This window comes from Trachinotus anak, unplaced genomic scaffold, assembly GCF_046630095.1.
Source record: "Trachinotus anak isolate AG129_WGS33_773 ecotype Australia unplaced genomic scaffold, CSIRO_AGI_Tana_v1 ptg000010l, whole genome shotgun sequence".
Lineage (NCBI taxonomy): Eukaryota > Metazoa > Chordata > Actinopteri > Carangiformes > Carangidae > Trachinotus > Trachinotus anak.
This window is the reverse complement of record NW_027273861.1, coordinates 28,607,470-28,635,000: the sequence shown is the minus strand read 5'-3', so window position 1 is coordinate 28,635,000 and position 27,531 is coordinate 28,607,470. Positions and strand designations below refer to the sequence as shown.

Genomic DNA, 27,531 nt, shown 5'->3' with positions numbered 1-27,531 from the left:
TCGATTCACACCAATATCAACCCAAACATGAAGGAAATAAAAAGTCTGACAGAACGAGCTGCGACTAATAATATGTCTTCTTTCAAACATCACGACACAGAACAACTGAACATCATGTTTTTACTGTCTGAGCGTCTTCAGGCCGCACACGGTGTATTACAGCAGAGACAAGCTCCCTCACTAACATCATCATCATCATCATCATCTTTGAAGTTGATTTGTTGAACTTATCAGTTCCAGCAGTTACAGAGTGATGTGTCAACAGAAGAATCTCAGTCTAATATTTCAGCTCTGTGTTTGGTCTCCACCAGTTCCTGAGGGAAACATCTGGCTCTTCAGCTGCTGAATGCTAAACTATGTTGTCTCTCTTTTTTTTTCATAGCTGTTTCTTTGAAAATATCTGCCTGCTGGGGCCGAAAATGATGCCACATGAGTGGTTGTTATTTCATACACTGTTATAATAAAAATATAAACTACAGCCAATCAAACTAAGGGACAAAGCACAGAGGTGCTACATCACATAGCAAAGGCTCAGCAGGTGACTCTGACTGATCGATCACTTTGTGCATTTGGTTTGTGGTGATCAATCACAGCTCTACGTCTGACTTGGTTAAAATGGGTGGAAATGGCTCAGAAGTTCACAGTGGAGAGTTGGGGTTGAGAAAATACTCATCACTCTTGGAGAAGAGCGCAAATAGTGCAGAACCAGCCCACTGTCGGTGGCTGCTGAGAAGTGCCTTGCTCGAGGGCTGAAGAAGAAGTGATCATTCACTTCTCCTACTGTACTAAACTCATTGAGACTCTGGACTCCAAGTTTGTTATTCTGAAGATCTGACCATAGCTGAAGACAGATTTATACATAAACTGAGATCTTTCCAAAGGGATCTCTGACGTTTTCTTTCCACTGTATATTTTGCAAATGAAATTTTCAGATTTTCATGATAAAAAAACAGGAGAGAAGAAGAAGAGATAAAAAAATCATGATGAAATTGTGAAGCAACAGAGCAGAAAAAAAAATCAGGGCCATTAGATGAAAACTTTCTGTAATGGGATTTAATCACACTGGCAGAAAATGAGGGTGAACAGAGGAGGAAGAGGAGGAGAAAGACTCATAATTAGAAGGCAGGAGGAGATAGAAAGAGAGGGAGTAAGGGAGACAAAGAGGAGTTTGATAGACAGTTGAGGAGGGAGATGATTCCCTGGAGGCAAGGCAGCGAGGAGAGAGAGTGACATGTGATCCGTCTGGATGCAAGTGCTCTTTCATCGCCTCGCCCTCACCCTCTGCTTCTCTTCTCCCCCGCCGCGCTCACAGACAACCCCACTCATGCCTCATCCTCATTGTTCGAGCTGATCTGCTTACAGGGGGCGAGGGTTCAGTGACGGGTGGGTAGCCTTGAAAATTACAGATGAGGGGGGAGATGTGAAGAGAGCAGAAGTATCTGGGCTGGAGGAGGAGCAAACATCGCTCCACACTCGGGAGCAGGCCACCGAGGACTTTGGTAATTATCATCATCAGTTGGACAAAACGCTCCGATTTTAGCTCACTCACATATGGGAGTAAAAATCCAATTAACAAGTTCTCTGGTTGCTCCAGAGTAACTGGAACCCAGCGGCCTGGTGGGAGTTGGATTTCTATCCTTACTTCTGGAGGTGATCCACTCCCACAGTCCCAAGGTGTCGTCACTGTGCTCACATGCAGTGAGGACACGATCTCTGCATAAAAATCCGGATTATAGCAAAATCATTTCATTTCAGTGGAACTGCCACGATAAATGAAGCTTTTGAGTGAAGTTGTGCTGTTTAGCATTTTCAGGCTGCGTTGACAGTGCTGACCTTTGAGTCCAAAGTGGAGGAAGTTAATGTATCAAGTGTCTTGCTTTGATGAGTCGCCTGAAAAACCAGCTCATGTGAATGTTTGAGGTGGTTTCCATTACTCGTTTTTTAGTGGTGGGTTTTTTTCCTCAGGTGAAAGCCTATAGCTTTGATATGTATTGCGAAACTTGTCTGTATAACATTTGTCATGTAATTTAAAAGTTATAAAGCCATGGAGTCAGTCACCAAGAGCTGTTTCAAAGTGTCAAAACTGTTTTTTTTTTCCAAGAACAGAAAACCACCTGCAGAAAACCTGCTGTCACTTCATCTGTAACTGAAAAACCTGAGATAACAGTAGAGCCAGAGGCCAGAAGTGGAGAGGCAGCCACAGAGAGCTGCAGGAAGGATTTAAGTCATTAGCAGGTAAATGCTGCACTGTGATATTTGTCCTTACTTAAGTTATGTTTTATTATGTTCACTGCTGCACCTCCTTTATGTTTTCATGCTGCATATTGATTTTATGGTTGCGTGGGGCACAGTTTGTTTGATGGAAGCATGAATCAGACAGTAAATGTGCAGGAAAACCAAAACTAGGAGCTCAAACAGGCTAAAAGGCTCATTAGAGCTACAGAGTCAGTGAATGACACCTTTATACCACATGTAGATATTTGTTTCATTGTTAATATATAAATATTGATTAGTGAAGCTTTAAATGTTACTGGCTCCAGCTGTGATGAAACAGCAAATGTTAGAGCTCGAGAAAAGAAACAATAACGCAAACTTTTTGGGCGTAAATGAAAAAGTTACCAACACCAAAGTGTCAAAGTCAGTGTGGAGCCTCGCGGACGCCCTGAAATCAAAGGAACAAATAGATTTTTTGTTTCTCTCTATATCAAATAAATAACTGCTGCTCTCAGACCGACTGCATGTTGCTGTTTGTTGTTGTTGAGAATAAAGGGCAACAAAAGAAACCGTCCACAGGCGATAGGATTGAGGCTGTGTGTGCATGTGTGTGTGTGAATGTGTTAGCGAGGACGGGGTGGCGTCTAGACATTCAATTTCACAGTCTTTGAAGTTTGCTGCCCGCTGGCCTAAAGCAGCCGTGTGGATGAACTCAAACATGAGGAGACAACAAGAAGGAGGAAGGGAGGAGGAGGAGGGACAATACATTTTCCTTTTCCCGCTTTTCTTCTTTAATTTTATAAGCACAGAGGGTTTTTTATTTCCCTGTGATATCAGTACAGCTGGTTGCACAGCAGGGAGTTGAGACCATGCTCTGGTTACAGAATGTGTATGTTTAGGTAGATAGAGGTGTGTGTGTGTGTTCATCTTTGTTTGTAGAGAACAGCATGTAGGACTTCGTTCTATGTCAGCTTGGGCTATAGCCAAAATTTAATATCTCAATATAGTCCAGCCCAAATATTGCAATATATAATATAATCGCAGTATTACTTTGTTGTGTATTATGTTTCAGGTGTTTTTTTAATTTTATTTTTTATACTATGGTACAAATATTAGGTGTCATATTCAGGCAGAGCAGACTGTGCAAAACTGAAAAATATATGAATAAATAAATGAATAGTAAATGATAACAATATTTTTTGATATTAATAAAAACATCCCATATGGCAGGAAATATTGTGATATCCAATGTTATCAAATACCGGCCCAAGCCTTATGATATTATTGTTGACAAAAGATATTTCTTTTCTTTTAGTTTAGTTGTCCTTTAATTCTTTAGAAAGCGTACAGATTAAAAATCTTTGCAGCCGTTATTCATATAAATATTGGTCCTTTAACATCGTCTGTCGCTGCCTTTTTCAGTTTTTAAATTTCATACACTGTTTTAATATGTGTACTGGTGACATGCCCTTCTTTGTATGATGAAGTAGAAAGTTTAGCACATTTACTGGTGTAACAATTATCTTGCTATTATTTACCTTGTAAGAAGAACTACAGGCGACTGTATTAATTTCATCAGCAGTGAATGTGCTCTTCACTTCACCTCTAGATGACTGACACATATTTATTTGAATCTGTAACTGCTACATTTCCAGTTTGATTGCAGCCGCTGCTGAATTTAATAACTCTTGCTCTCCTAATTTTTCCAGTCATATCACATAAAATACAGTTGTTGTTTTTTTTTGTCAGTGTCTTTAGAAACTTCAGGTTTTCCACAGTCAACAACATTCATTCATTAGTCATCACCTGACCAGAAATGATCCCGGGCAGTTCCACGTAGGTTTTAAATTTGGTGTATGGGATCAGTCCTCGTTATCTGATGACACTTTATGTTGACATATCAGAATTTTACATGTGTGGACATGTATGTGAGTGTTATCTTGTCTGCTTCTTTTTCTCCAGCCCCCCGCCCCCATTGCTCAGATATATTTAGGTGACACTGTCAGTTGAAACATATGTGTTGATTTATGTGAAGGCGCCTCTGCTCTCTGACCAGTTGGCTGAAGTGCCGCTGTGAAGTGCTTCTATGGTTACGGGTCACTCTCCCAGCCTCTCTCACTCTCTATAGAAGATGAGCTCATATGATTCTCTAAGCGGTCGCCGTGGCTACTGGATGAGCTCATAGCTCACTTCTAATTGGCTAATCCAGTCCTGCTGGCGGGAGACAGAGAGCGAAATGCAGGGACAGAGTGTGACTTAAACAAAAGCAGGAAGAGTAAGAAAGTGTAAAAGCGAGCAAAGCAGCAGAGGAGAGAAGCCTGAGCTCAGGGGCTTGTAGACGTGGGACAGAGAACAAACAACAGAACCTCTGTTCCTACTCTCCTTCCCTCTTTCTCACTCCCTCAATCCATCCATGCATATCTCTCTTTTTCTAGAACAAACAACAAGAGATGCAGCCAACAGCCAAAGTCCAGCTAAGCGCTGTAAGCTGTGTTTAACCTGCTCTTGGGGCTGAATGTGGCTAACTCAACCTAAGGGCAACTAATGATTATTTTTCTTACTGATTCGTCTGTAACATGTTTGTCAAAGTCCAAAACCACAAAGATATTGAATTCACAGCAATAAAAAGCAGAGAAACACAATAAATCCTCACATTTAAGAAGCTGAATTTGGTATAAATGGCAATTAGTCCATAGTCAAAATTATATTTTAGTTTTAAAACAAGCACTTTATATAACTTTCCAACACGATTTATTTTCCGTAGCAGGCCAGAGAAATCCATCTTCCTGTGCTGGATGGTGGGTTGTGCATTGTTCTGTCTGGCAGTGATGTTCAGGCTGAGGGGATTAGCCTGACTCCAGGTGTCAGTATGGGTAATGCTGAATGGGAGCGATGACTGTTGGCCTCATTCAGACACACTGTACTGGTTCTGTCTGTCTGCCTCAGTTTATTGCTCTTTACCACTGCCTCAGTGTCCTCTAAGTGTCAGTGGTGGAGATGTCAAAGTTACATTAACAACAGGAGAAGCTGGCGTTTTGTCAGTTTTGTTGTACATGTCTTTGTCGGTGTAGAAGTCTCAGGTCTCTTGATCATGTTCAAGGCCCTGAGTTTGAGTCTCGACCAGGATCTGCTGCTCTGTGTTTCTGTCTGCATCACATCAGGAAGAAGGATGATGATAATAAACTGCAGAGAGAACATGACTGACAGTTGAGCAGAAAATGGGTTTAAAAACACCACAAACTTCCACCCATTCTCATTCCCCAGCCGCCCATGCACACACACATCCTGGCATTCAGCATTATTTCCTGACAATGAGCCTCTGTGTGGTGGCCACGGCTCTTGTATGAATCCCGAATCCACCCACACTGCAGAAGACGGACATGTCTGATTATGTTATGTCAATGAGAAACTTCCACACCAGATATTTCAGTCAGATAACGTTTCCCCTGACGAGCTCCTGGTGTCACTCCAGCTGCATCAGCTGCACAATCTTTCATCCTGATTGGCCACAAACACTGGCTGCTCTCACAACCGCCCGGGGACGAAGCAGGGGTACATCTGCTGAGCTGACGCAATGCGCCATGGGTAATTAATTACCAGATTTGTGGTGCATTCCTAAACAGAGAGGTTACATAAACAACTGTGGGAAGATAAAAACTTTGTGTGAGAAACTTTTCATGAAAATGAGAGAATTACACTCTTCAAGTTCAGGCTGAAGTTAACAGAGGACAAAACACACATTAAAGGTCCCTTATTGTATAAAGGTAAATGCCCATGTGTTTTCTGATTATAAAGCAGGTCTCGGTTCTATATTGATACTGTGAAAGTATCAAAGCCTCAGTCCACAGAGAAATGCACACAGCCTGTATTCAGAAACTGAGTCTTAAAACCAGCCGTCAGGACTTCTGGAACTTTGTGATGTCAGAGAACAGTAAACCAGCAGTCTCATAACAACTACACTGACCAAAAGACAAGGCGCATCAGAACCTTACAGTTCACTGATCACTTCGTGCACAGTAGTTCATCACAGCAGTGTCTCATAATGCTGAGAATAAATAAAACTTTCTAAGTCAAAAAAAAAAAAGAAAATAGAGGAAAAAGCTCAATAAGTCATAACCAAGTGGAAAAGCTTATTGAACTGTTCCTGCTTTGGTATCAACACCCTAAAACCCCAAGCTCTGAACAGTAGGAAAACACCACAAAAACAAAATCATGGCTGAAAATATAACATATGACTAATCACTTGTGTTCAGGCCTGAAGCTTTCAGAGACAAGGCTCTCAAACAAAGGAGCTGAACAAGGAGAGAACAAACGCAGCCGTCTGCTCTATTTTCTTCTGTCAGCAGTGAGGTTATTGTGGGTGATTACAATAAGTCAAACAGTGCTGTACATCTCTCTCACACTCAGGCTCTCACTTTCCTCCCACCCATCCTCCCCGTCTCCCTCTGTCTCTCTTAAACTTCGACACTGGGACGGCGGCAGGCTTGCCACCCTCTGGGCTTTTGCTTTTATCATGTTGAGAGATGTCTGCCTGCAGGACGACAGATGAAAGGAAAATGGAGGGGAGGAGGAGGTGGAGGAGGAGGAGGAGGAGGAGGAGGAGGGTAAAGAGAAAAAAGCAGGAAGACTGTGGAACCATGCAGGGAGGGATCTGGGGGTCCGACTGAGAAAAGAAGCTGGCAGACTGACAATACTGTATACTGTAATTTTAATGTCAAAGGTTTTGAACTTGAGTTCACAGCATCTTCTGAGCAAATCTTATCTCACTGTGTCAAACTCAGGCTGCAAAGGATTCACCTTTGTTTTCAGTTTATTGATTTGCTTTTTTTATTGTTTGTGTACAATGATGTGTCATCCTCAAAGCCAAAGATGATGACTGATAAATAACAGACAACTTATCAAATATCAAAAGTCACTGTTGATTCATTTTCTGCCGACTAACGGTGGACATTGATTAATCGTTTTAACACTTGTGAGGTTGAGTTTCTCCTCAAGGTCCCTTCATTAACTGCTGTAGCACCTTCGATCACATCACATGATCTTCATCAGTAGATGGAGTTTACTGTTGTTTTATCTGAGCAGTGGACATAGTTCTTGTCCCTTCAGAATTGGGTTTTAAAGTTTATGGACAACCTTGGAAACAGCTGTCGACAAAATATTCTTACTCTGCAGTCTGGCAGGGCGAAATGCCACAACCTTCTACCACCGTTTTTGGAATTTATATCACAGTAAAGGTTATATCATGATACAGTAATTGATTCTGCACCATAACGTATTATTCAGACAACAGAAGTCGAACCCTTTTAGTAACGAGTTCTTCTCCCTTATCTTTGGTTGGTTGAGACTGGCTGGTCACTCTTCTTCTTCAGCAGTTGACAAACCAGCTCAGAGATGCATCAGCACCACCAACTGTCGCCCAAACCTCACGTGAGAACACGAGAGGTTTGGGCAGCCGAGCGATCCCTGCCTGCTCCAAATGTGCAGCAGAGACACTGAGGGATGTGTACCGCGGTGGAAACGGTATTAGCCAAATCTCTACCAGTGGGAAAACAACATCAGCTGATGAAGATCATGCCATATAACTGAAAGCTCGAGAACAGCTACTGTGTTGCTGAGATTGTTCTGTCAAATACCAGAAGAAGTTTGGGTAGGAGCCTTAATCCACTGTCAGTGATGACAGACAAGAAGAATCGATTTTTATTTATTGATTAATAACAAACAATTTTTCTTTTTTACTGGCAAGTCCACTACAAGCTTTGTTTTTGAATAAAGACAAATCAGAAATATTCAGGGATAAACTACTTTATGACACAAGGCTATCATAATATGGAAGATGCAGCTTCATCTCTGACAATCGATCACTGCGATGGAGAAATCCTTCCAGTCCACAGCATTAAATCCTCTTTATCACTCCCTCCTTCCTCTATCGTTACCTGACAGACTGGCATGAACTGGCAGAAATTACGTGCATTTTTCTTGGAGCGCACACACACAGCCCATTAACAGCTCTCTGAATTGTCAGACAGTGCTGAGCAGCCACAGCAGCTGATTTTCTGGGCTCTTGATGACCAGCAGCTGCAGTGATTTTAGCAGAGCAGTGGACTGGGTCACAAGTTATTGCTCCACTTAATAGGAGCAGAATATCGATTTACCAGAGACAGCAGAGAAACTCAAGGATAAAAGCTCTGGAGAGGGAAAATCAGCAACCGCAGGGAACAAGATGTTACTCGAGTTTCTGTGGAACTTTATGTGAACTTAAACTTAAATGACCTAAACTTGTTCTTCAGCCTTTTTCCCACTGTAACTAAGTACATCTACTCCAGTAATAAAAAAAACCTTCAACTGCAGTTACCCATCAAAAAAGTCCCTCTTGGATCTCATCATGTCAGCCCTGAGCTAAGACGTGAGGAAGAGACCAAAGTTAGTGGCACATCCGCAGAGTGGAAACCACCCCACATATCTTGAGTCTTACCTGGCAGAGCTCTGAGTCCATCTCATTGGTCTCCTTGATAATATTCAACCTTAAACCGTACCAGCTGACCGACCGTCTGCAGGCCAGAGACCTCTTGTCCCTGCCTACTTCCTCATTAGTCTGCAGCACCCGCGGACACGCCATTGTGCTCCTCGAGGAGCTCCGGCAGGACTGCGGTCTGCTCTCAGTGAAACCCAACACTTTTAATAACCCCTAATCCACAAAGAAGATTTGCTTGTTTGCTTTAAATTGGCAGCATTTTGCTCTCCATTAGCCCGACCTTTGTTAATCTCTCTTTCACCTATCATGAATTCCTCAACCCATTCTTGCTTTGACACTATTTCTCTGCCAAAAGATGGGATTACCCCAAGCTGCTGAGCTTTTGCAAGTCCTATGAGGAGACGAGGCATTCAGGGGTTAACGCCAAAGAAGGAGAAATGAATTTTTTTTTTTTTTCCCCTCTCACAAAGCCTGGGTACCTCAGGGTTATCAATATTTAACAAGGATAAGAGTGAGGGAGGGAGAACGTCACAGTCGGTCGACTATGGCCAGAGGAGGAGAGGAAGGAAGGAGGGCAGAAGGAGGCGGAAGAGGGAAAGAACAGAATCTCTCCATCATCCTGAGAGCCACTGCTTCCATAGGGCACCATTATAACTTACAGCCAATATAGCGTGTGATTAAAAGAGAACAGGAAAAGAGGACAGGAGTCAATGGGATCGATAGAACAAAATAGAGTCAGAGAGAAAATTAATGAAGCTAATGAACAAGAGCAAGAAACAGACAAAAGCTGAGAGAGGAGAAAAAACAAGCCACATTAAACAGCCTGTGTATGATTTATATGAGTCATTAAACTTCTGTACTGTAGACAGACTGCCACTTCTTCAGGGCTACCAAGAAACCTGGCACATACTGGGTTGATAAATTGGTTATCATGTCAAACCAACAGTGTAAAATATATAGAGCTGTGAAGGAGGAGAAGTGGTTTCAGTAACAGTCTGGTTCAAGTACTCTGACAGTGTCAGCTCTTCAAGTCTGGAATCATCAGCACAAAAGATGAACAACAAGATGTGTTAGAAAATATCTGGTTATTTGAGAAAAACTCAAAGGTACAAGAAGAGTGTGGCCTTAAAAACCAAAGGAGAGTATGACTCCCAGGGTGCATTTCAAGAAGAAAAATCCAAAGGGCTTTAAAAGGCTGTTGTATGGTCTGCTATCAGCAAGCTGAGGGTTAGCTTGTTAGTCCCATAAGGTTCCAAATTGCAAAAAAATAGATGTCCATGTGTTTGTGATCATAAAGCAGGTCTCGGTTCTATATTAATACTGTGAAAGTATCAAAGCCTCAGTCCACAGAGAAATGCACACAGCCTGTATTCAGAAACTGAGCCTTAAAACCAGCCGTCAGGACTTCTGGAACTTTGTGATGTCACAACAAAGCAGTCACCACCCCCAGCATGGCCCACCTGGACCCCGCATCCAAGCTTCCAGGATTTAGTTTCTCTATACTGCTACACTTTTATTTGATGACACAGAAAACAGTCAATCAGAAGAGAGGCTCAGAGCTCAGAGCTTGTTTTTGGTACTTAAAAACACAAATGTATCTTCTTATGGATATCAACACTTTAAATGAAACACCTGAAAAGTGTGAAATGTGGGACCTTTAAATCAGTTTGGGTCAGTTTTGGATGAACACAGCAAGGAGTTTTTAATTTGCTAAAGCTCTGACTGTTTGACAACTTTTCTCTAGAACAACTAAAGCTGAGGGTCATGGCAATTGTATTTATAGCAAATCACCAAACTGACTGTGAAAAGCTGATTTCACAGATTGAAAGCAGAAACAGCTCGAGCTGATGACCATAAAACAAACCTACAGCATTGTTAAAGCATCCCAGGGGATATTATCCTTCTGTGTCAAAGAGATCATTAAAAGAAAATTTATAGTTTACAGGGAAACTCTATACTTCACAACTCTGCTTCAATTTTCTCTCAAACACTTAGAATGATTAAAAAAGAAGCTGCAAACCCTCATGTTTTAGAAACAGGACCCAGCAAATATTTGGTGTTTTTCCTTGTAAAGGAAAATTAATCATCAATCAATTATTAAATTGTTATAGATCACCTCTCTGTTCATTCAAACTATTCAAAACATGAAATAATTATAGTGCAGTTAACAATATTTTCCTAAGCTTTTAAAAAGAAGACATTTAAGTTTGTGTGACTGTGGTTTGTCAGCGTCTTCTCTACAGTAACTCTCAGTCTGGTTTTCTAGCAGCTCTATCTGAACTTCTCACCTATAAAAAGATAATTCAACTGTCTGTATTGTTATATTTTGGTTCGAAGTCATGCAGACAATTTCAGTTTTATTTTCCCAGACTCTGGAATTTCTGCAGCCTAACCTAACCTAAATACAATGCAGTTTAATGAGAATTTCATTTGTAATGCTCACAGCATTGAAAAAATTACAAAGCAGAGCAACAGAAATGTAATGCACAGACTGCCTTATCGGCTGGTGACTTCTTTATGCAGGAGGAAAAGCCCCCAAGGAGCAGGGCATTCAGGAAACCTGCTTGTATTTCATTTCCATGAAATTGGAGCGAGCAGACACGAGGTGCAGAGTATGCTAGTAAGGAACTGTCTCTAAATCCATGTGACAGCAATTTTTGGGAAGGAGGCAGATGTGAGTGATGGGAGCCAATCACATGTGTGTTAGCACCCAGACGGGCTGATGTCAGCACAGAGGCTCGATAAAGATTCAGGATTTAATACACAGCCAGGAACAGACAGGCTTTTGTTTCTGAAAAGGAAAGTGGCTGCTGCTGCTGGAGCCGTGAATGGCAACACTAATCCTGTTCCTCACACTATAACAGGACACATGATCTCACACACACACACACACACACACACACACACACACACAGACAGACACAGACAGTACTGTACTATACATGGGATGCACACTTATTTTACAGAGACTCATTCTTCACCATTAAAGGTCATTTCATGAGTCCTGTAATCATTGTTTTTATCATTATAATGGGGAGGACGTTGCATTGGTGCCATCTGGTTGTGCAGGAGTGAGACAGTGAGGTGTTACTGTCTCGCTCAAGGATGTCTTGGCACACAACAGCAGGGCGACCAGAGCCCAGGCCCTCCAGTAAACAGTGAAGGTGGGATAACAAGTGTTTTTTGCAAGGACAAAGGCAGCAGAAAAATAAAAGCTACGTGCAGAAAGACAAGAGGACGAGCAGGGGCTGTAAGAGTCAAATGATGACTTCAAAAGGAAATAACGTAAAAAAAATTTGCCCTGCACATGACCAGCAGGGGCAGTATGTCACGATGTGAAGTAGAAGTATGGAGGCAAGCTTGTCTTATGTATGTGCACACAGTAAAAAGCAAGTGCTTATAGACATTCCTTCATTCTGAACGACGAACAGTTAAACGTCACACACCGAGCTCAACCACAGTCCCCTCAGAGGCCTTACAGCTCCAGCCAGCACTGTGAGTACAGACACTTAAGACTATTGTACTAATGAACTGAGCTGTTTTATGGTTTTGTCCTTTCTGTTTCTCAGTCACTTGTGTTTCTCAAACAGCTCGTAGACATTTTTTTGTCCCTTCACCCCTCCTCTCTTCATATTTCCTGTCTTACTCCACATCCTATAATAGAAACAAGAGAGAACTACAAATAGACCCCCCCCCTCCCCCCTTCACTCCAGTAGCATGTCCCAGAGGCTAAACACGGGGGCTATCTATTTGACCCTTTCACCCTGACCGCATTTTCTTTTTACTGTCTCTGCCCATGAGGTCAAGTGGTGGAGTTCAGCCCTATGTTTGGTCTTTAAACACCACACTGCCCCCCATCCTCTGTCTTCCTCAGTGCATCACAGTCCTGACGGAGCAGTGACCTCTGAACCCGGGTCATATGCTATATGACCTGTAGGCTAGTAAGAGGGTGGGCGACCTGACAGGGTTTCAAGGACGTGGAAAAAAAAAAACAGACACTGGTCACGCACCCTCTGAGCTTCAGTGCTATATTTACTGTTTGTGTCCTACTAGAGGCTTGTTCTGAGGATGATGTTCTGTCCATCCATCTGTGCCTATCTCATCCAGGGCTGTAAGTAGGAAGTGATTTCACAATCATCTAATCTATTATTAATAGCTTATCTATCCACTATTTCTATTATTTAATTAACAGAAGGGATTCCAGCTAATGAAGATGGATATTAGTGCTGAGATGACTCGTCGATGAATCTGTTGGTTATCAAACGAAAATTAATCTGCAACAATTTTAATGGTTTCAGTCATTTACAAAAAAACAACAGTAAAACAGTGGCTGCTGCACAGTTTTCTGTGTCTTTGCAATTTAATTCTTTGGATTGTGGGTGATTCTGTGATTCATAACCTGAAATTTATACAGTTACTTGAAAAACAGATAGTGCTATAAAGAAAAACAATATACGAGATAGAGACAAGCATCAAAACTTCATATAGAAGAAGATGAAACCCATTTTATTTGATAACTTTCTTAATGAATAAAACTGTTGGCCATGTATTTCCTGTTAAACACAAATCAAATAATTGGCTAGATTTTCTGGAAATTCAGTGAGAAATCTGTGAACCCCAGAAGCTGAATCCTGTCACTTTTAATGAGGTTGAAATGTCCCTTTCACCAACCCTTTTGTGCATGATAATTTCTCTTGAATACTACTGACCTAATCTCCATGAAAGCTGCTCCAGATATTTATGGACTGAAGAGGATGGTTTTTTTGACTGTCTGACCTTTAGGCCATAATTTCCACTTGTACTCCAGAAACATAACAATCTGAGAGGCCGTGGAGTTTCCTGTTGATTTTAGTGATCCCATGATCTTTCCTCTAGCATCAATCTCTGGACAGACTTTTATATTTCAGCTCCATTTCTGCAAAGCTTCTAAGAATAGCTAAATTACCAGTATGTAGTTTGTTCACTTCAACACTTTGATGCTGCTCAGTAATGAGCTCTGTAGCCTCTAAAGTTTAAGGCTGTTGGTTGTGTTTTTAATCGTGCAGCCGACTGTACTGGTCGCCAACTGTGGGCATCCAGCCACAAAAAGGGATTCACAGCGACAAAGGACATCCCTCCCGACAAACACAAACATGCCGTGTCCAGATCGAGCTGCTGTGCACAGACAAACAAATGTGCTGTTGTCTGTCAGCGTCTCACTTTGTCGACTTGGCAAAGTTGTCACATTAAGGGATCCTCTCTCCACAGAAGCTCACACATCAACACATGGCATGCTGCTGGTTTCAGGGAGAAGCCTCAGGACTTTCTCACAGGACGTATTAGCCATGCATTTTAGTGAGTGTGTGTGCATGAAAACACAAGCCTGAAGAACCCAGTTCATAACAACAGGCTGCTGTTAACAGCTGCAGGAGAACGTTATCTCATCTACAGCATGACGTCCATGCTATGTGGGATTATTTGTATTTGTCCAAACTCTAGAGTGGAATAAAGCTTTTTCAATGCAGCTAACCGTGAACAAAATACTGTGACAGTGATCACGTTATGCTAAATAAAGGGAAGATGGCTCACAGGAGGAGGGGTCCTGTGTGTTTGCTTTTATGGTGCACCTCAAGGGTCAATGCTAAGACGCATTTTTTTCTCCAATTACATGCTTCCCCTTGGCCACACAAGTAGCACTAATATATATTTGCTATGAAAATTATATTTTTCAAATATGAAGGAAAAAGCCTGAGATAGAGCAGGTGCTTCGAAGTCCTGGAATCTAAACTTGAGCTCAGCAAATCCAGGTCATCTCTCCCTGCCTGGTGTCCTCATTCGAGTCCTACTTCCTCTGCACATGAAGCTATTTAAACCCTTGTAAATTCTTCATGTAGAACACAATGTTTCAGTGTGTGTGTGTGTGTGTGCAGAACCTTGTATCCTGATTTCTCCTGGCGGCCTCAGAGAGTCAGGGAAGGGATGTTGGGAAAGGGGTTATCTGAGGCTGACTGCTAAAACTGAATCAAACACACGTATCTCTCCCAACCCACGCTCAAGGGTGGATTGGGGGTGGAGGGGGTGTAGACTTCTGTTTGCTGACTCAACGTTACTGAAGCCATCTCCATCTACGGCCCTGAAACCCCGAGAGCATGAAACTGGGATGACGACAACTTCTGATGTGTGTATGTGTGGGAATGAGAAACAAAGGGCAGTCGATAAATGTACCATTGTCATTTTCTCCCCCAAATTATAGTTTTGTAAATCACAGCTTCCTGCGCTCTGCATTGCTTCCATGTTTCTATTTATTTCACTTTTTCTTAAAAATGTATTTTTCCAGCTTGAAAGCACATGCTTGTTTGAACTTCCTGCATTTTTGAATATCTGTGTGGGAATGTGTTAGAGCTCTAACGAGGCACGTTGAAGTTGATTTTAATGCCACTCCAACTGGCAGCCACTAAGCACTGAGAAGGAAATGAGGAAAAATTAGTTTTAACACTGGCATATTCCTTTAAAATGCATCATTTCAGTTCTGCATGGTTGTTTTTTTCAAAAGTCGGATATAAAGTGACAGGTTGTCTTTATTCTGTATGTTTTGATACGTAATGGATTGTTGTTGTTCACTGTGGCTGTGGCATAATTTACCATTTACCAGAGAGACATCGGATAGGTCCGGTCAGATGGGGACAGGGCAAGTGTGTGTGACAGCACAATGACGTATCAAAAAAATCTCAACTTCTGTAGAGAAATCTGAGTAAGACAAAAATCACTGAATGCGTTTTCCTGCTACATTCTTGACTTCAACCCTTTACCCAATCAGTCACTTCAAGTCAGATTCTCAGTGTGTGTGACCTTTGACCCCCATGAACTACAGAGGAATTCTGAGCTCGACTTGTGTTTGAGCAACAAACTGATTCTTACCTGGAGTCCTCTGCGCCTCAAAATACTCGAGTCGTCCATGACTCTGTGAGCTCGGGTTGATTTAGTTTTTTGGTTTTTGTTTACAAAGCTACAAAGTTCAGGCACTTTCTAGAGAGTCTGACCACGTGGAGGAATTTACATCACAGCCTCCCTGCTCCTTCTTTCTGTGTCCATCAACTGTCAACAAATGCCCATGCCATCCGAAAACACACTGAGATGCCAACGACGTATCCACTACTTGATAGAGTGTCCTCTCTTTAAGGAGTCCTCTCTGTAAAAAGCTCTACGAGTCCTGTTTTTCCTTTGACACATCTTCAAATGAGTCTCTAGCAGAGAGGACCTGGTTTGATTCTTTGAAGAGCATTCCTGTACACACTTCAAAGGTGTCTCTGTTCAGTGAAACAGTGTCTGTGGCAAAATAAGTCAGAGTTTCTAATTTATGTGGATAAAAAATCCCAGGCTTCAGGGATATTCCATCTGACCGCCTCTGTTTAGCTTCAACAAATGTTCAGAGACAAAAAAAAAAGACAGAAAAATTAAAAGCTGAGGATGTGGTGCAGTCTTCTAGTTCTGGTCCTGAGCATCACTCCTGTTTTCCCTCTTTCATCTCTTTTGTTTATTCCAGCTGGTTGTGGAGGAAGGTGTGGTCTTCTTCTCTCTTTCCTCGTCTGTGCAGGTGTCGCTTCTGAGCTCGGCCTCCGATGGCTGCTCTTCCATTCATCCGCTCAGCACTGGACACTCCACTGCCTCTCTCTCTCTCACACAGAGGTTGAGTGCACTCCGGCACTCGGCTCTTATCTGTTTTCTAGCCCCCGTTCTCCGTCCGCCTCCCACCCTTAAGGCACTAGTCCAGAGCAGACTCTGCCCCTTCCATTATTCAAAGGCGGCTCGCAATAGAAATTAATGATGGCAATGGGGCCTCAGGGGATGCATGGAGAAAGGGACTGTAGAGAAGCAAAATATAAATGAGCTGGGCTCCAGATTGTGGCCCTCTGGCTTAATTAGAGTCAAGCTGTAACAGGGTTCTGAGATCTGTGCAAAAATACATGCAGGAAGCCGGCTTTCAAGAGTTTCTTTCAACGGGGTGTCAGTCAGGACAGGCAGATGGTGTGTGTGTGTGTGTGTGTGTGTGTGTGAGAGATGACAACAGTTGTTGTCAACAGAGTTTAGAAAAAAGAACTTTCTCAAGGAAGAGAGAAAAGGGAATCCAAGAAACAAAAACACACAGCGCCCACGCTCAGAGCTGCCGGACTCACCGGGCGACACAGAGCAGACTCGGAACAAGAGCTTGTTTGTTTGCTAGCAGCGGTCCACTGAGTGAGGAGGCACCTCGCATCCATCTCCATGCCAACCGGCCGGGCCAGATTCCATCTGGTTAAGGACAGCAGGAGCTCAGGGACTCTCGCACACACACTCCTTCACACACCATGCAAGCCTGTCACACACACTAGTCATCTCTTCATCTCCACCGTCCTCCTCTGTGTCTTCTCCTGCATCTCTGTCTGGTGTTATTCCAAAAGGCTGCAGGAAGGAGCAGATCTGGCTCAGCTGAGAGTGGAGGAACGAGGGAGGACGGATGAGTGGAGGTGCCGTTTTCCTCCCTTCCTTCCTCTTCTCCTTTCTCCTGCTCTTCGAATCTCTCCGTCTCTTCTGTTGTTGCTGTCTTTGCTCTCTCTGATGTGTCAGTATGCTCACATGCTCTGACTCCTCCCCTGTTCTATCATCACACGCTCTCTCTCTCTCTCTTTCTCTGCGAAGGTGGCCAATCAGGCGCGAGCAGGAGACAGAGGCTTTGCTCGCCATGAATGGAGGGAGGCTGAGCGCTCCGCCCCCCTCCCTCCCTGCCTGCCTGCACTCCCCCGCACTGTGTGTCCGTCGCCTCAGCCTCCCTCAAGCTAATCAAAACAAGAGGGTGTGTTCACAGCGCGCACACACACACACACACACACACACACACACACACACACACACACACACACACACACACACACACACACACACACACACAGCAGTGTGTGGTTCATGGTTTATTATTGTGTTTAGATGAATTAATCATGAGGGTGATGACGATTATTTATTTAAAACGATGAATTTTAATACACAGGCCTCCTCTTTATTCTTATTCAACACTGGCTAACAAACAATGTTACACCTACATGTGATACTCGAGCTCCTCCTTCCACCACCATGAACATTAATGTGCTGCTAAAACAGTATCAGTTTGATGCTGAAGCTGCTGCAGGAATCTTCCTCCATTCAGACACATCAGAGCATCAGCAGGTCCAGGACTGATGTTGGTGATGAGGTCCGACTCAGTCACTGTTCCAGTTCATCCCAAAGGTGTTAAATGGCTTTGTGCACAGGGGGCATTGTTGTTTTGAACAAGAAAGGGACAAACACCAACTGTTCATAGCAGCATTAAGATTTCCCTTTGATGGAACTGGAGCCCACACCAGGAAGGACAGAACAGTCCTGGAGCAAAAATACATAAGAGCATGTGGTGAAAGGTGTCCACATACTTTTGGAGCAAATGTAATCTGAGGTAAATGGACTGAAATCTGCAGAAACACTGCAATGGCCCTTTAAATTATTTACACTGTCCTTGTTCTGCCCTTGTCCTCCAAATATAGATTTTGGAGACTGTAAAAAAACGAGCCCACAGGTCGTCTGTCAGCAGGTTACTATGACCCATAGTTAGGTTCTGTTGCTAGGCGACATCTAGTGGTCGTAGTAATGATGACAGGAGCAAAGGGAAAAGTGCGGTGACGTAGTTTATAGAGCGACAAAGTCCACGTCAGGAGGAGGTTGGGGTGGATGGATGAATATGACCCAGGAGAGCGGTGTTCGATTCCCATGTGACAGGAGCAGTTTATGTTGTTTCTATTATCCATGACCATTCATTGTTATTATTGTAACCATGACAACAAAGATCATCTAATGTTGAGGAAGTACTTATTTTAACCCAAATCACCATCGTAAACCTTACCAAGTCATGGCTGTTATTACAGTAACCATGGTGACGAAGGTAGTTACGTCGCTCACTATACAATTTGTGTGTTCATTATTGTAACCATGACAACCAAGGTTGGGATCTTAGTTGTTCAGCTTGGAAGCCTGGTTACGTTCTATTATGTCCATCATTTGCTTTTATAGAGTAAATGGTTAATTAAAATTAGCTTCACTGATCATGTGAGTAACCGTTGCTGCTGGAAAATACTTGTTTTTTTGTAAATATACAGTTTTAATCATTTTAGAGATAATTAACCCTCCTACTTGATGAGGACAGAGATGATGACGATGTGCACTGAAAACCAGGACACTATTTATAACTGATGAGCCTCCTCTGCAATGAACAGACGGAGACATGCAGGGACAGAGAAGAAGAAAAAGGAGGAGAAAAATAGGTACAAAGGGAAATGGAGGCAGAGACGGAAAAGGAAGAGAAGGCAGAGTGTCTGGTGTCCTCCTACGCTCCATACAGAGCCGTGTACTGATGAGTCACAAAGAGATGAGAGACTGTTAATGAGAAGGGGTGGACGGGTTGAATAACCAAGAAAAATCCCACCGGTTCTTTAACAGTTGCAGGAGAGAAGGAGCTGATTTGTGTGTGTCTGCTGGTGCATGTATATACACACACTGCAAATGTACAGCATCAACTCAATATATGGTGCATCTATGGACAGATCAGTCTGTTCAGAACCCGACTGACCTCTCTTTTGTGCGGGGAGACCCAGAGTAAGGTTGGTGAGGCAGTTTGAGGCCCCCTCCCCGCTCTGCTTGGGCCCCCAGCTCCTGGTCAGAGCCCCTGTGTTAATGAGAGCAAAGGCCAAAGGGGCCACAGAGAGGAATGTTCACACAGCCACAATGAGACTGACTGACACCAGCTTACTGACGGACGGTGTGAGCAGTCGACTGACTGGTCTCCGCTTCTACAAACACTCAGAGGCCTGGATTAGTGGCTGGTTTGTTGTTCTCTGAAGGACCTGTTCCCATTTATGACGCATATCTTTAAAAACAAATATACTTTCATTTTTAAAAATGCTCAGTCATTTCTGAAACAAGTTGTTTTTTTGTTTTTTTTAATCAAACACACAGGAGAAAATAGTGCATTTGTTGGGGACTATTTTCAGCGGCGGATTAATCCACATTTGGTGAGTATTTGAGGCAGCAGGATTTATGTGGGACTGAGTCAAAATTAACTAAACTTACTGTGATCTGTGAATGACAATGAAGGAACATGTCACCCAGTGCAATAATGTAGCTCCATGATACAGAGGAGACTGGATACACACACAACATGTTACTACATTATGGTTCAGATCTTTTGATGGTAAAAATATATTAAGAAAGCTCTTAAGAAATAACTTAGTGACCTGAGGTCACACAAATCATTAAGAGAGGGTAATTTAGTGCCACATTCCTTAGTGCAGACAAAAAAGATATGAAGAAGAGATACTACAAACAAAATCATTACTCATGTCTCTACTCCAATCACCTTTAATTAAGAGTTTTTGAGTGATGAAAATGATTAAGTGATGTTATTTAAGTCCACAGTGTCACTTTCAACCATTTCAAAGATACAGGTCGTGAGCTCAGGCCCTGGTCCATCCCTAAACGCAGGAACCACTGGATCATGTTACTCTTACCTACAGCTACAGACAGATACTGCGAAATTGAAGATGCTCGGAGAGCGAAAAAAAATGATGAAGAAGCAGAGAGAGATAAGAGATGCAGAGCTGTGTTTTTCTCTGCTTCGCCTAATTAAAGCAAAAGCCTGTTCCCGCTCTGTTTCATGCCTCTGCTGTGTTGGAGGTTAATTGCAGCAGTGGCCCCAGCCGTCCCAGTCAATGATGAACTGCTGACAACAGTTTCTTTCACTTTCACTTATTTCTCTAAATCTTTCAAAGTCTTAAAATAAACAAATAAATAAATAAATATATGTATGTGAAAACTCTTGCTTCTTTAACCCCCTAAACCCTGCTCGTTGTTTTTGAAAAACTTGAGGCAGGTCTGAGTTCAGAAAACAGTGTGAGGCTTGTTGTGCCCTCTCTAAACCAGAGACCTCGATACCTGACCTTCTGCTGGTCTGTATGAGACTCTGGGGACACAGTGGAGGTGCACTTGGTCTGTACTGTCAATCTGCTTCCAGCCACCTAACACTGTTAGAAAGCTTCAACAACTGCCAGAACTCATTAGAAATCTATCTACCACCTTCTCCTATAAGAGGTTTATTTGACTGGATTCATGTTCCCAAACTTAGTGAGTTAATAGGACAAGAAACTGTAAAACTGCTACATTTTTGTATTTTAAGCCAGTAAACAGTTCACATATCAAATGGAAGCCGCCCACCACGTGGACACATGCACAGATTCAGAACCGTTTAGCTCACGAAGACGTCACACAACACAGCACGGACTGAGGGTCGGCAAGGTCACATGGTTGTGAGGTGACGTGCACACACAGACACACACACAGTCATATGAGAGTTTACACTGGACACTTTTACACTGGTGTGTTATCATTTCACATTCCACAGTGAGGTTCAGTCTGACGTGTTGCTATGGAAACAAAGTGACTGACTGATAGAGACTCTGACCACAGAGCTCAAACACATACTGTAAAGGCATGTGAGTAATATTGCTGCACAATACGGATACAATATGAGGTTTCGGAGACTGTGGTTAACAAGTATAAAGTTCGGGCCACAAACACAACTCAACACTATGACCTCTGTATCCTATTATTAGGATCTACTCACAAACGAGCCAAAAAACATAGATGATGACCAACTTGTACCAGGCTGCAGCTTAGCCTGTGGGGTTTGACTTAATCCCATCTCCAGCTCCTTCACAGTAAAAGACTTCTATAGCCATCAGGACCCAAACTAAATCAAAGCTGATGCTTCTGTTATATCATCTGAGAAATCACAAGAAAACTGGAGCAGCTGTTAGTGGCTTTATGTGTTTACACATTTTCTCTTGTAAAATACATATTTATAGTGTATTCCACATGCTCTTATGAGTATTAATGTGCTCGTTTTAATCTGTGCATCTGCAAAACACTTTGTAAAGGACCTGAATCAATCACTCGATCAATAGAAAAATCCTCCTGGATCCAGATTCTAAACGGTTTCTCTGTCCAATTTGATAGTAAACTGGATGTCACAAGGTTTTCAACTCAGGAAGTAATTTGATGGCGATGCTGTCAGAGCAGTTTGTCAGTTTTCACTTCTTTTCTGACATTTTATTGACTAAACTATTAACTGATTAACGATAATTAAAACAATAATGTGTCATTGTATTTTCAGCCCTGCACGGTAAAGTGCTTTATAAATTAGGATTACTTTTCAATTAAATTAGGTTGTTGTAAATGACATTGCAGAGATTAATCAAAAATATGTGATACACGTTGCAGCTGCAGTCCTTGTGTGAAAGTCTTGACCTCCTGCTCTTCCAGTTTGTTTTTAGAGACAGTGGTGACTCAGGTCATAACTTCCAATCAGCAAGAGGCTTTTATTTTTACTGCATCCTCAGAGGGATCTCAACATTTTACAGAGTCCTCCTTTTATTCACAGTTTGGTTGATTAATTGGTAACTATTGACAAAGACCTGAAACACACACGTGCACACTCACGTGCACGCTCACTCTCGCCCACCATGACACTCAGTCGCACGTGCAAACACAGACAAAGCAGAAATACACACATGCTGCTGTGCCAGACAACGCCGTCGTCCTCCCTGTGTAATAAAGGAGCAGCGATAAAGAGCTCCTGCTTGTGATACTTCATTCATCAGCTTGATGAGCTGTCCTGCAGCTGGCCGTCTGTCTGGACAACAGCCCGGCTGATAATTCAGCTCGGTGCATGTGTGTGTTCAGATACAGTCGACGGGGGCTAACAATGTGGGTAAACGAGGTTTGGGGTGATAATGGGAAGTGCTGGGCAGAGGAGCAACACAAAAACTAGCTGATGCCATGTTTATCTAACGCAAAGATGGACGAACAGGAAGGAAAGTGCAAAGAAGTTAGTGAGAAAAAGAAAAGAAGAAATCAATTAAATTAAGCTTGAGAGAAAGACGACAAAAAGCTGAAAATGAAAACATGAGGCCTGTGTAGTGAGATGACAGCTGAGAGAGTGTGTGTGTGTGTGTGTGTGTGTGTGTGTGTGTGTGTGTGTGTGTGTGTCTGCACTATGCTGACAGGCTGCGTGTTGCTTTGTCTGTGTATTGTGCTGACGGTGTGCTTGAGTGTGTGTGTCAGCTCTGAGACGGGGCGGCAGGAGAGGCTGAATAAATTAAACATGACGGTGTTTGTTACAGACTGACGGAGCTCTGATGGGAGCGCTGAGTTAGTCAGGTCCGTCCGACGGCAGAGGGAAGGAATCACTTTCAGGAGAAAGCAGAATCTGTGTGTGCACGTCTCCAACACACACACACACACACACACACACACACACACACACACACACACACACACACACACACACACACACACACACACACACACTCGAAGAAAGAGCTTTGACCTTACATAATCCCAAGGCTTGGAAATCAGTTCCCAGTCCCACTGCTTTCTCTCAGCAGGACACGTCTCTATCATCCAGGCGGGCGGTGATAGGGCCGTCACTTTTAATTTAAAATCTGAACATTCATCACTATGGTATGACCTATTGACCTCTCACTGACTATAAGGCCCCACTTTGTAGAAGTGAGATTTTCATGATTTACATGAGGCCGTTTGTCGACTTTGTACAACCTGGTCTGACAGCCGACTATTCGGCTTCAACAGGGCTGAGGCAGAAGGTCATAAATATGTCCTCACTGATAAGACAGCAAGTCTAATTCATTTGAACGAGTTGTGTGTCATTTTAAATTCATTTGAACTCACTCTGGAAAAAGTGAGGCACTGGCAGTTATGGAAGCTTTGCTCCTCTTCATGAGGCTGGATATGGACAGAAGGAAGAGGAGAGGAGGAGAAGAGGAAGGTTTTTGGAGATGGGAATTTAATTTATTCCTCTTTCAGGTGGTGAAATCCAGACTACTATACCTCCTACACAGCAGTTGATTTCTATTCCTTTCTGTACAGCTGAAAATCTGTCGGTAAACTCTAAAAGTTTGTTTGAGCTGTGTGATCCATGACAGCGAACAATAAGTCTGCATTACTTCAATAGTGATGAAGCTGCAACTTCATGGAGACATGACGTTCAATGTGATAAATTACACATCTCAAGTATGTTTCATGTGTCAGCCAATTGATTCATACAAAGGTGAATGGAAACCAATGGCTGCCTGGAAAACTAGAAACCATACGACCACACTCTCGATGTCTTTGACTTTTGCAGAACGCTGCAGCCAAACTCCTCAACAAGCCTCGTTCTAGAAACCTCTTTGCTTCCAGTTGATTTTAGAGGACATTTACAGATGTTACTTTTTACCTCCATGGTCCTGCTCCAGCACATATTTGTAAGATTTTGGGCTGATATATCCCCACCAGCAGCCCCTCAGTCTAAGCTTTAAATCAAAGGGGGCTGTGCTCGATCATGGAGGATGTGGTCCACACACACTAACAGCCACACGTTTAAATGCATCCTGTTACCTCAGTGAGTCTTTTTAAGTCTCATTTTTATAAAACTGCATGTCTACATTACATTAAATGACTTTTCTCTGGACATCAATATGGACTTAATCATAAACACTGACCAATCATGACACTGCCAAAATCTCTAGAAGCAAATAAAATGGCTCCTACCTGTTCACCCAAAACTAACTTTTTAAATCATGTCAAAGGAAAACAAAAATGATGGGTAGCTTTTTTTCAGCAGTTTCTAAAATATCAGAAACAGGTTCAAGCCTCTGCTCACCTTTCTAGTCTTTTGCTTTGCGCCATGAAAAGACACGTTATCACAAACCCTCTCACTCTGCTGCTTAAAGTGTAAAGAGGGCTGTGCTCCCATTTTTAGTAACGTGGAGATCGAGGCTGTAATACCGTGATGAAGCTCAGACTAGATCAAAGCTACTAAGAAGAGGAGGGGAGAGGAGGGAGGAGATGAAAAGGACACAGCGTTGCATAAAGCTTTTCCCCAGTGGAGGGGGGTTGATAAGAAAACGCTGAGTAAGCCTGAATGAGCTTTATACAGTGATGGGGGGAGAGGGCAGCTGAAAGAGAACAAGAGAGAGAGAGATGGAGGTGGAGAGAGAGAGAGAGGGAACAGGCAAGAGGGAGAGAGAAAACAAGGGTAGAGAGACAAACAGAGGACAAACTCTGAGGACAGAGACTGATGCTGTGTCCCATCTCTTCTCCTCACTTGTATGCTTTCAAATAAATGTACAGCTGTCAGTCCTGGACTCGGACTGACAGCGACCCAGTGTCCAGACCAGTATGGTTTACTTATATCATCAACTTTTACATCAGCTGTAGCGAAGTGACATTACAGACCTAAGGAACCTGCACAAACCAGTTACAGCTGACTCCACATTTGTTCCAGAAGTTGAACTCTCTCAGTGAACTTTAATGCAGATTGAATCAGTATCATATGAGCTAACAGTTCTCAAGCTCCAGGATTTGAAGCACAAAGCTTGTTAATATAAGATGAACAAAAGAAAGTAGCTTACAGCTGTTCTGTGTAACTGAAGTTATATTACACAAGTTCCATATGCTGACAGTTGAGCCTCAATAGATGAGACATAAAACTCTATTAAAACCCAACCCTTAGAGGGAGCTGATGCAACATAAAACTGAGTTTGACTGAAACCAAGCCTTGAAATAAGCCATCTGGACTTCTGTAACTACACACTACACTATGCCCCAAGCCCCGCCCACCTGGACCCACCATCAAACCTTGCAGGATTTGGTTTCTCTGAGTGTTTACCTGAAATCTGCTGTATTTTATTCATTCAGCCGGAAAACAGTCAGCCAATCAGAAAAGAGGCTCAGATCCTCTCTTCTGATTGGCTGACTGACCTGTTGCTACTAGAGCTCCAGAGAGAAGCCTGAGAGAGGAGATGTGAAACTACACTGAGATGGTTTTGGGTTCTTAAAACCACAAATATATCTTCTGATGATATCAACACTTCAGATAAAACACAGGAAAATGTAAAATATGGGACCTTTAAGACTAAAGTTGTTTATATATATTAGTATAAATATATTGATGTTGCTGACATCAAGTTTACAGCATTAAGTCTTTCTCTCTGTTTGTACAATGTGGGACCTTTAAACACAGCTCCACACTCATGTCCCCTGCGTTTATATGAATGTTGCTCTGCTGTAGCTTTCGTTCTACAGAGGGTTATGTTTCCTTTCATCCTGCAGCACTGCTGTCACAGCATTACCTGTTTAAAACCTATGTCATGGGCGTGTGCAAAAGCAGATTAGAAAATGATGCGTCTGAAAGCGACTGACTTTCCCCTGGTAAAATCTTGCTGGGGAAATTAGGTTTCTCTAATCTTGTACCAGTTACTGAAACCTGGTTTATAGTGCACATGACATTTTATAAATCATGTAAACACACCAATTGAGAGTAAATGCAGGAGTATTTATTCTGTGTCCAGCCACTGACAGGCTTTTCAGAGCTGTAGCTCAGCAGCACTGGAGGAGTAAAGTGGGGTCTTATCACAGAGTCCAGTCCTCCAGACGAGGGCTGGAGCTCAGCTCAACTATTTCTACTATCAGAGGGAAAAACGATGATTGGGAAAGTAAGCTCTTGACAATACAGAAACTCACACACACACACACACACACACACACACACACACACACACACACACACACACACGAAACTCATAGTTGCTGAAGGCTGTTCTATCAGCAGCTGGCCAAGTCAAATCTCTCTCTTGGATTTGTTTAACCACCGAGTCAAAAAGTTCACACTGGTGATCTGTAAAATATGTGTGTGTGTGTGTGTGTGTGTGTGTGTGTGTGTGTGCACTAATGCAGGGTTCAAACTCAGTTCAAAACCTTGCTGGCGACAGTGTTGGCTCTGGTCAATGCATGTCTGTGTTGTGTGTGTTTATTGTCCGTTCAGTCGGGTCACACTGGAGACTTTTCAGTGGCAACAACAAACAATGCAGCCTGTTGGACAGTGAGCTGCTGCAGACAGACAGACTGTTCTGTCCTCTTTCCTTCCTCAGTACAAACACTGAGCTTTATTTTGAAGTCCGGGGAAAACACACAGGAGAGTGAACCGAGGGGGGAGATACAGAGTGAAGATGGAAACAATCAGAGAACTAGGCTGAGGGCAGCTACAATATACACGGACCAATTCATACCATGACTGAATGAACAAGAGAAGCACGAAGCCCTGACTTTTTCGCTTTGAGCTCTGGTGAAGGTGTCAGAGGTGAAATGAGAGTCAAATCAAAACCATGTTCTCATGTAGGGACGGGTACCACCGGGCCACAGCACACTGACTTGCTCCAGGATGCCACACCTTGCAATAGCACTTCCTTGGGTACAACAGAGTAGAGAGCATTTCACAGACAAGGTTAAAGAGACAGGGTGCACACGACGCTGCTCTGCACTATGATGCTATTCTCTTGTTATCAATGATTATTCTCTGGTTTCATTCACAGTTAAGTTTGCAGCTGAGTTTATCGTCTGTCTTACTGTTTACCTGTGTTCATATATTTACACTGACAGATGATCGTCAACATCTGGAGCCAGCCCTACTCTGACTTTGAGCTGTGACCTCACCTTAAAGCAAAAAGCTCTTTCTCTGTGCTGCTTCACAGCTGTGCAACACAACGTTAAAATCACACACAGTCCCAGCAGGAAGCCTGCAGCAGTCAGTCCGACAGGACGACCAGGTCTGTGAGTGGGCAGTGGACGGACACACCACTGATCAAGACTGTATCAATACTGGTAAAGAAACTGCAGCGATTATTGGCACAAATACTTACTGTGGAAAAAGTTATTACACCACTGTTATGTTTGTGTGTCTGTGTGTATTCCCC

At 42.8% G+C, this 27,531-nt stretch overlaps 1 protein-coding gene across 6 annotated transcripts in view; it reads right to left on the bottom strand.

Annotated features, from left to right (window-relative positions):
• mast2 (microtubule associated serine/threonine kinase 2) overlaps window positions 1-27,531 on the bottom strand; it is a 158,914-nt gene that overhangs the window by 72,669 nt on the left and 58,714 nt on the right. Inside the window, exon 1 of one of the 6 annotated variants that reach the window (XM_071486601.1) lies at window positions 15,584-17,377. The exons of the other annotated variants lie outside the window; for them this stretch is intronic. Within the exon in view, the coding sequence (XP_071342702.1) occupies window positions 15,584-15,622 (39 nt within the window). The 5' untranslated portion in view covers window positions 15,623-17,377. Of the gene's footprint in view, window positions 1-15,583; window positions 17,378-27,531 lie in introns of those variants that run through there. 6 annotated transcript variants of the gene reach the window in all.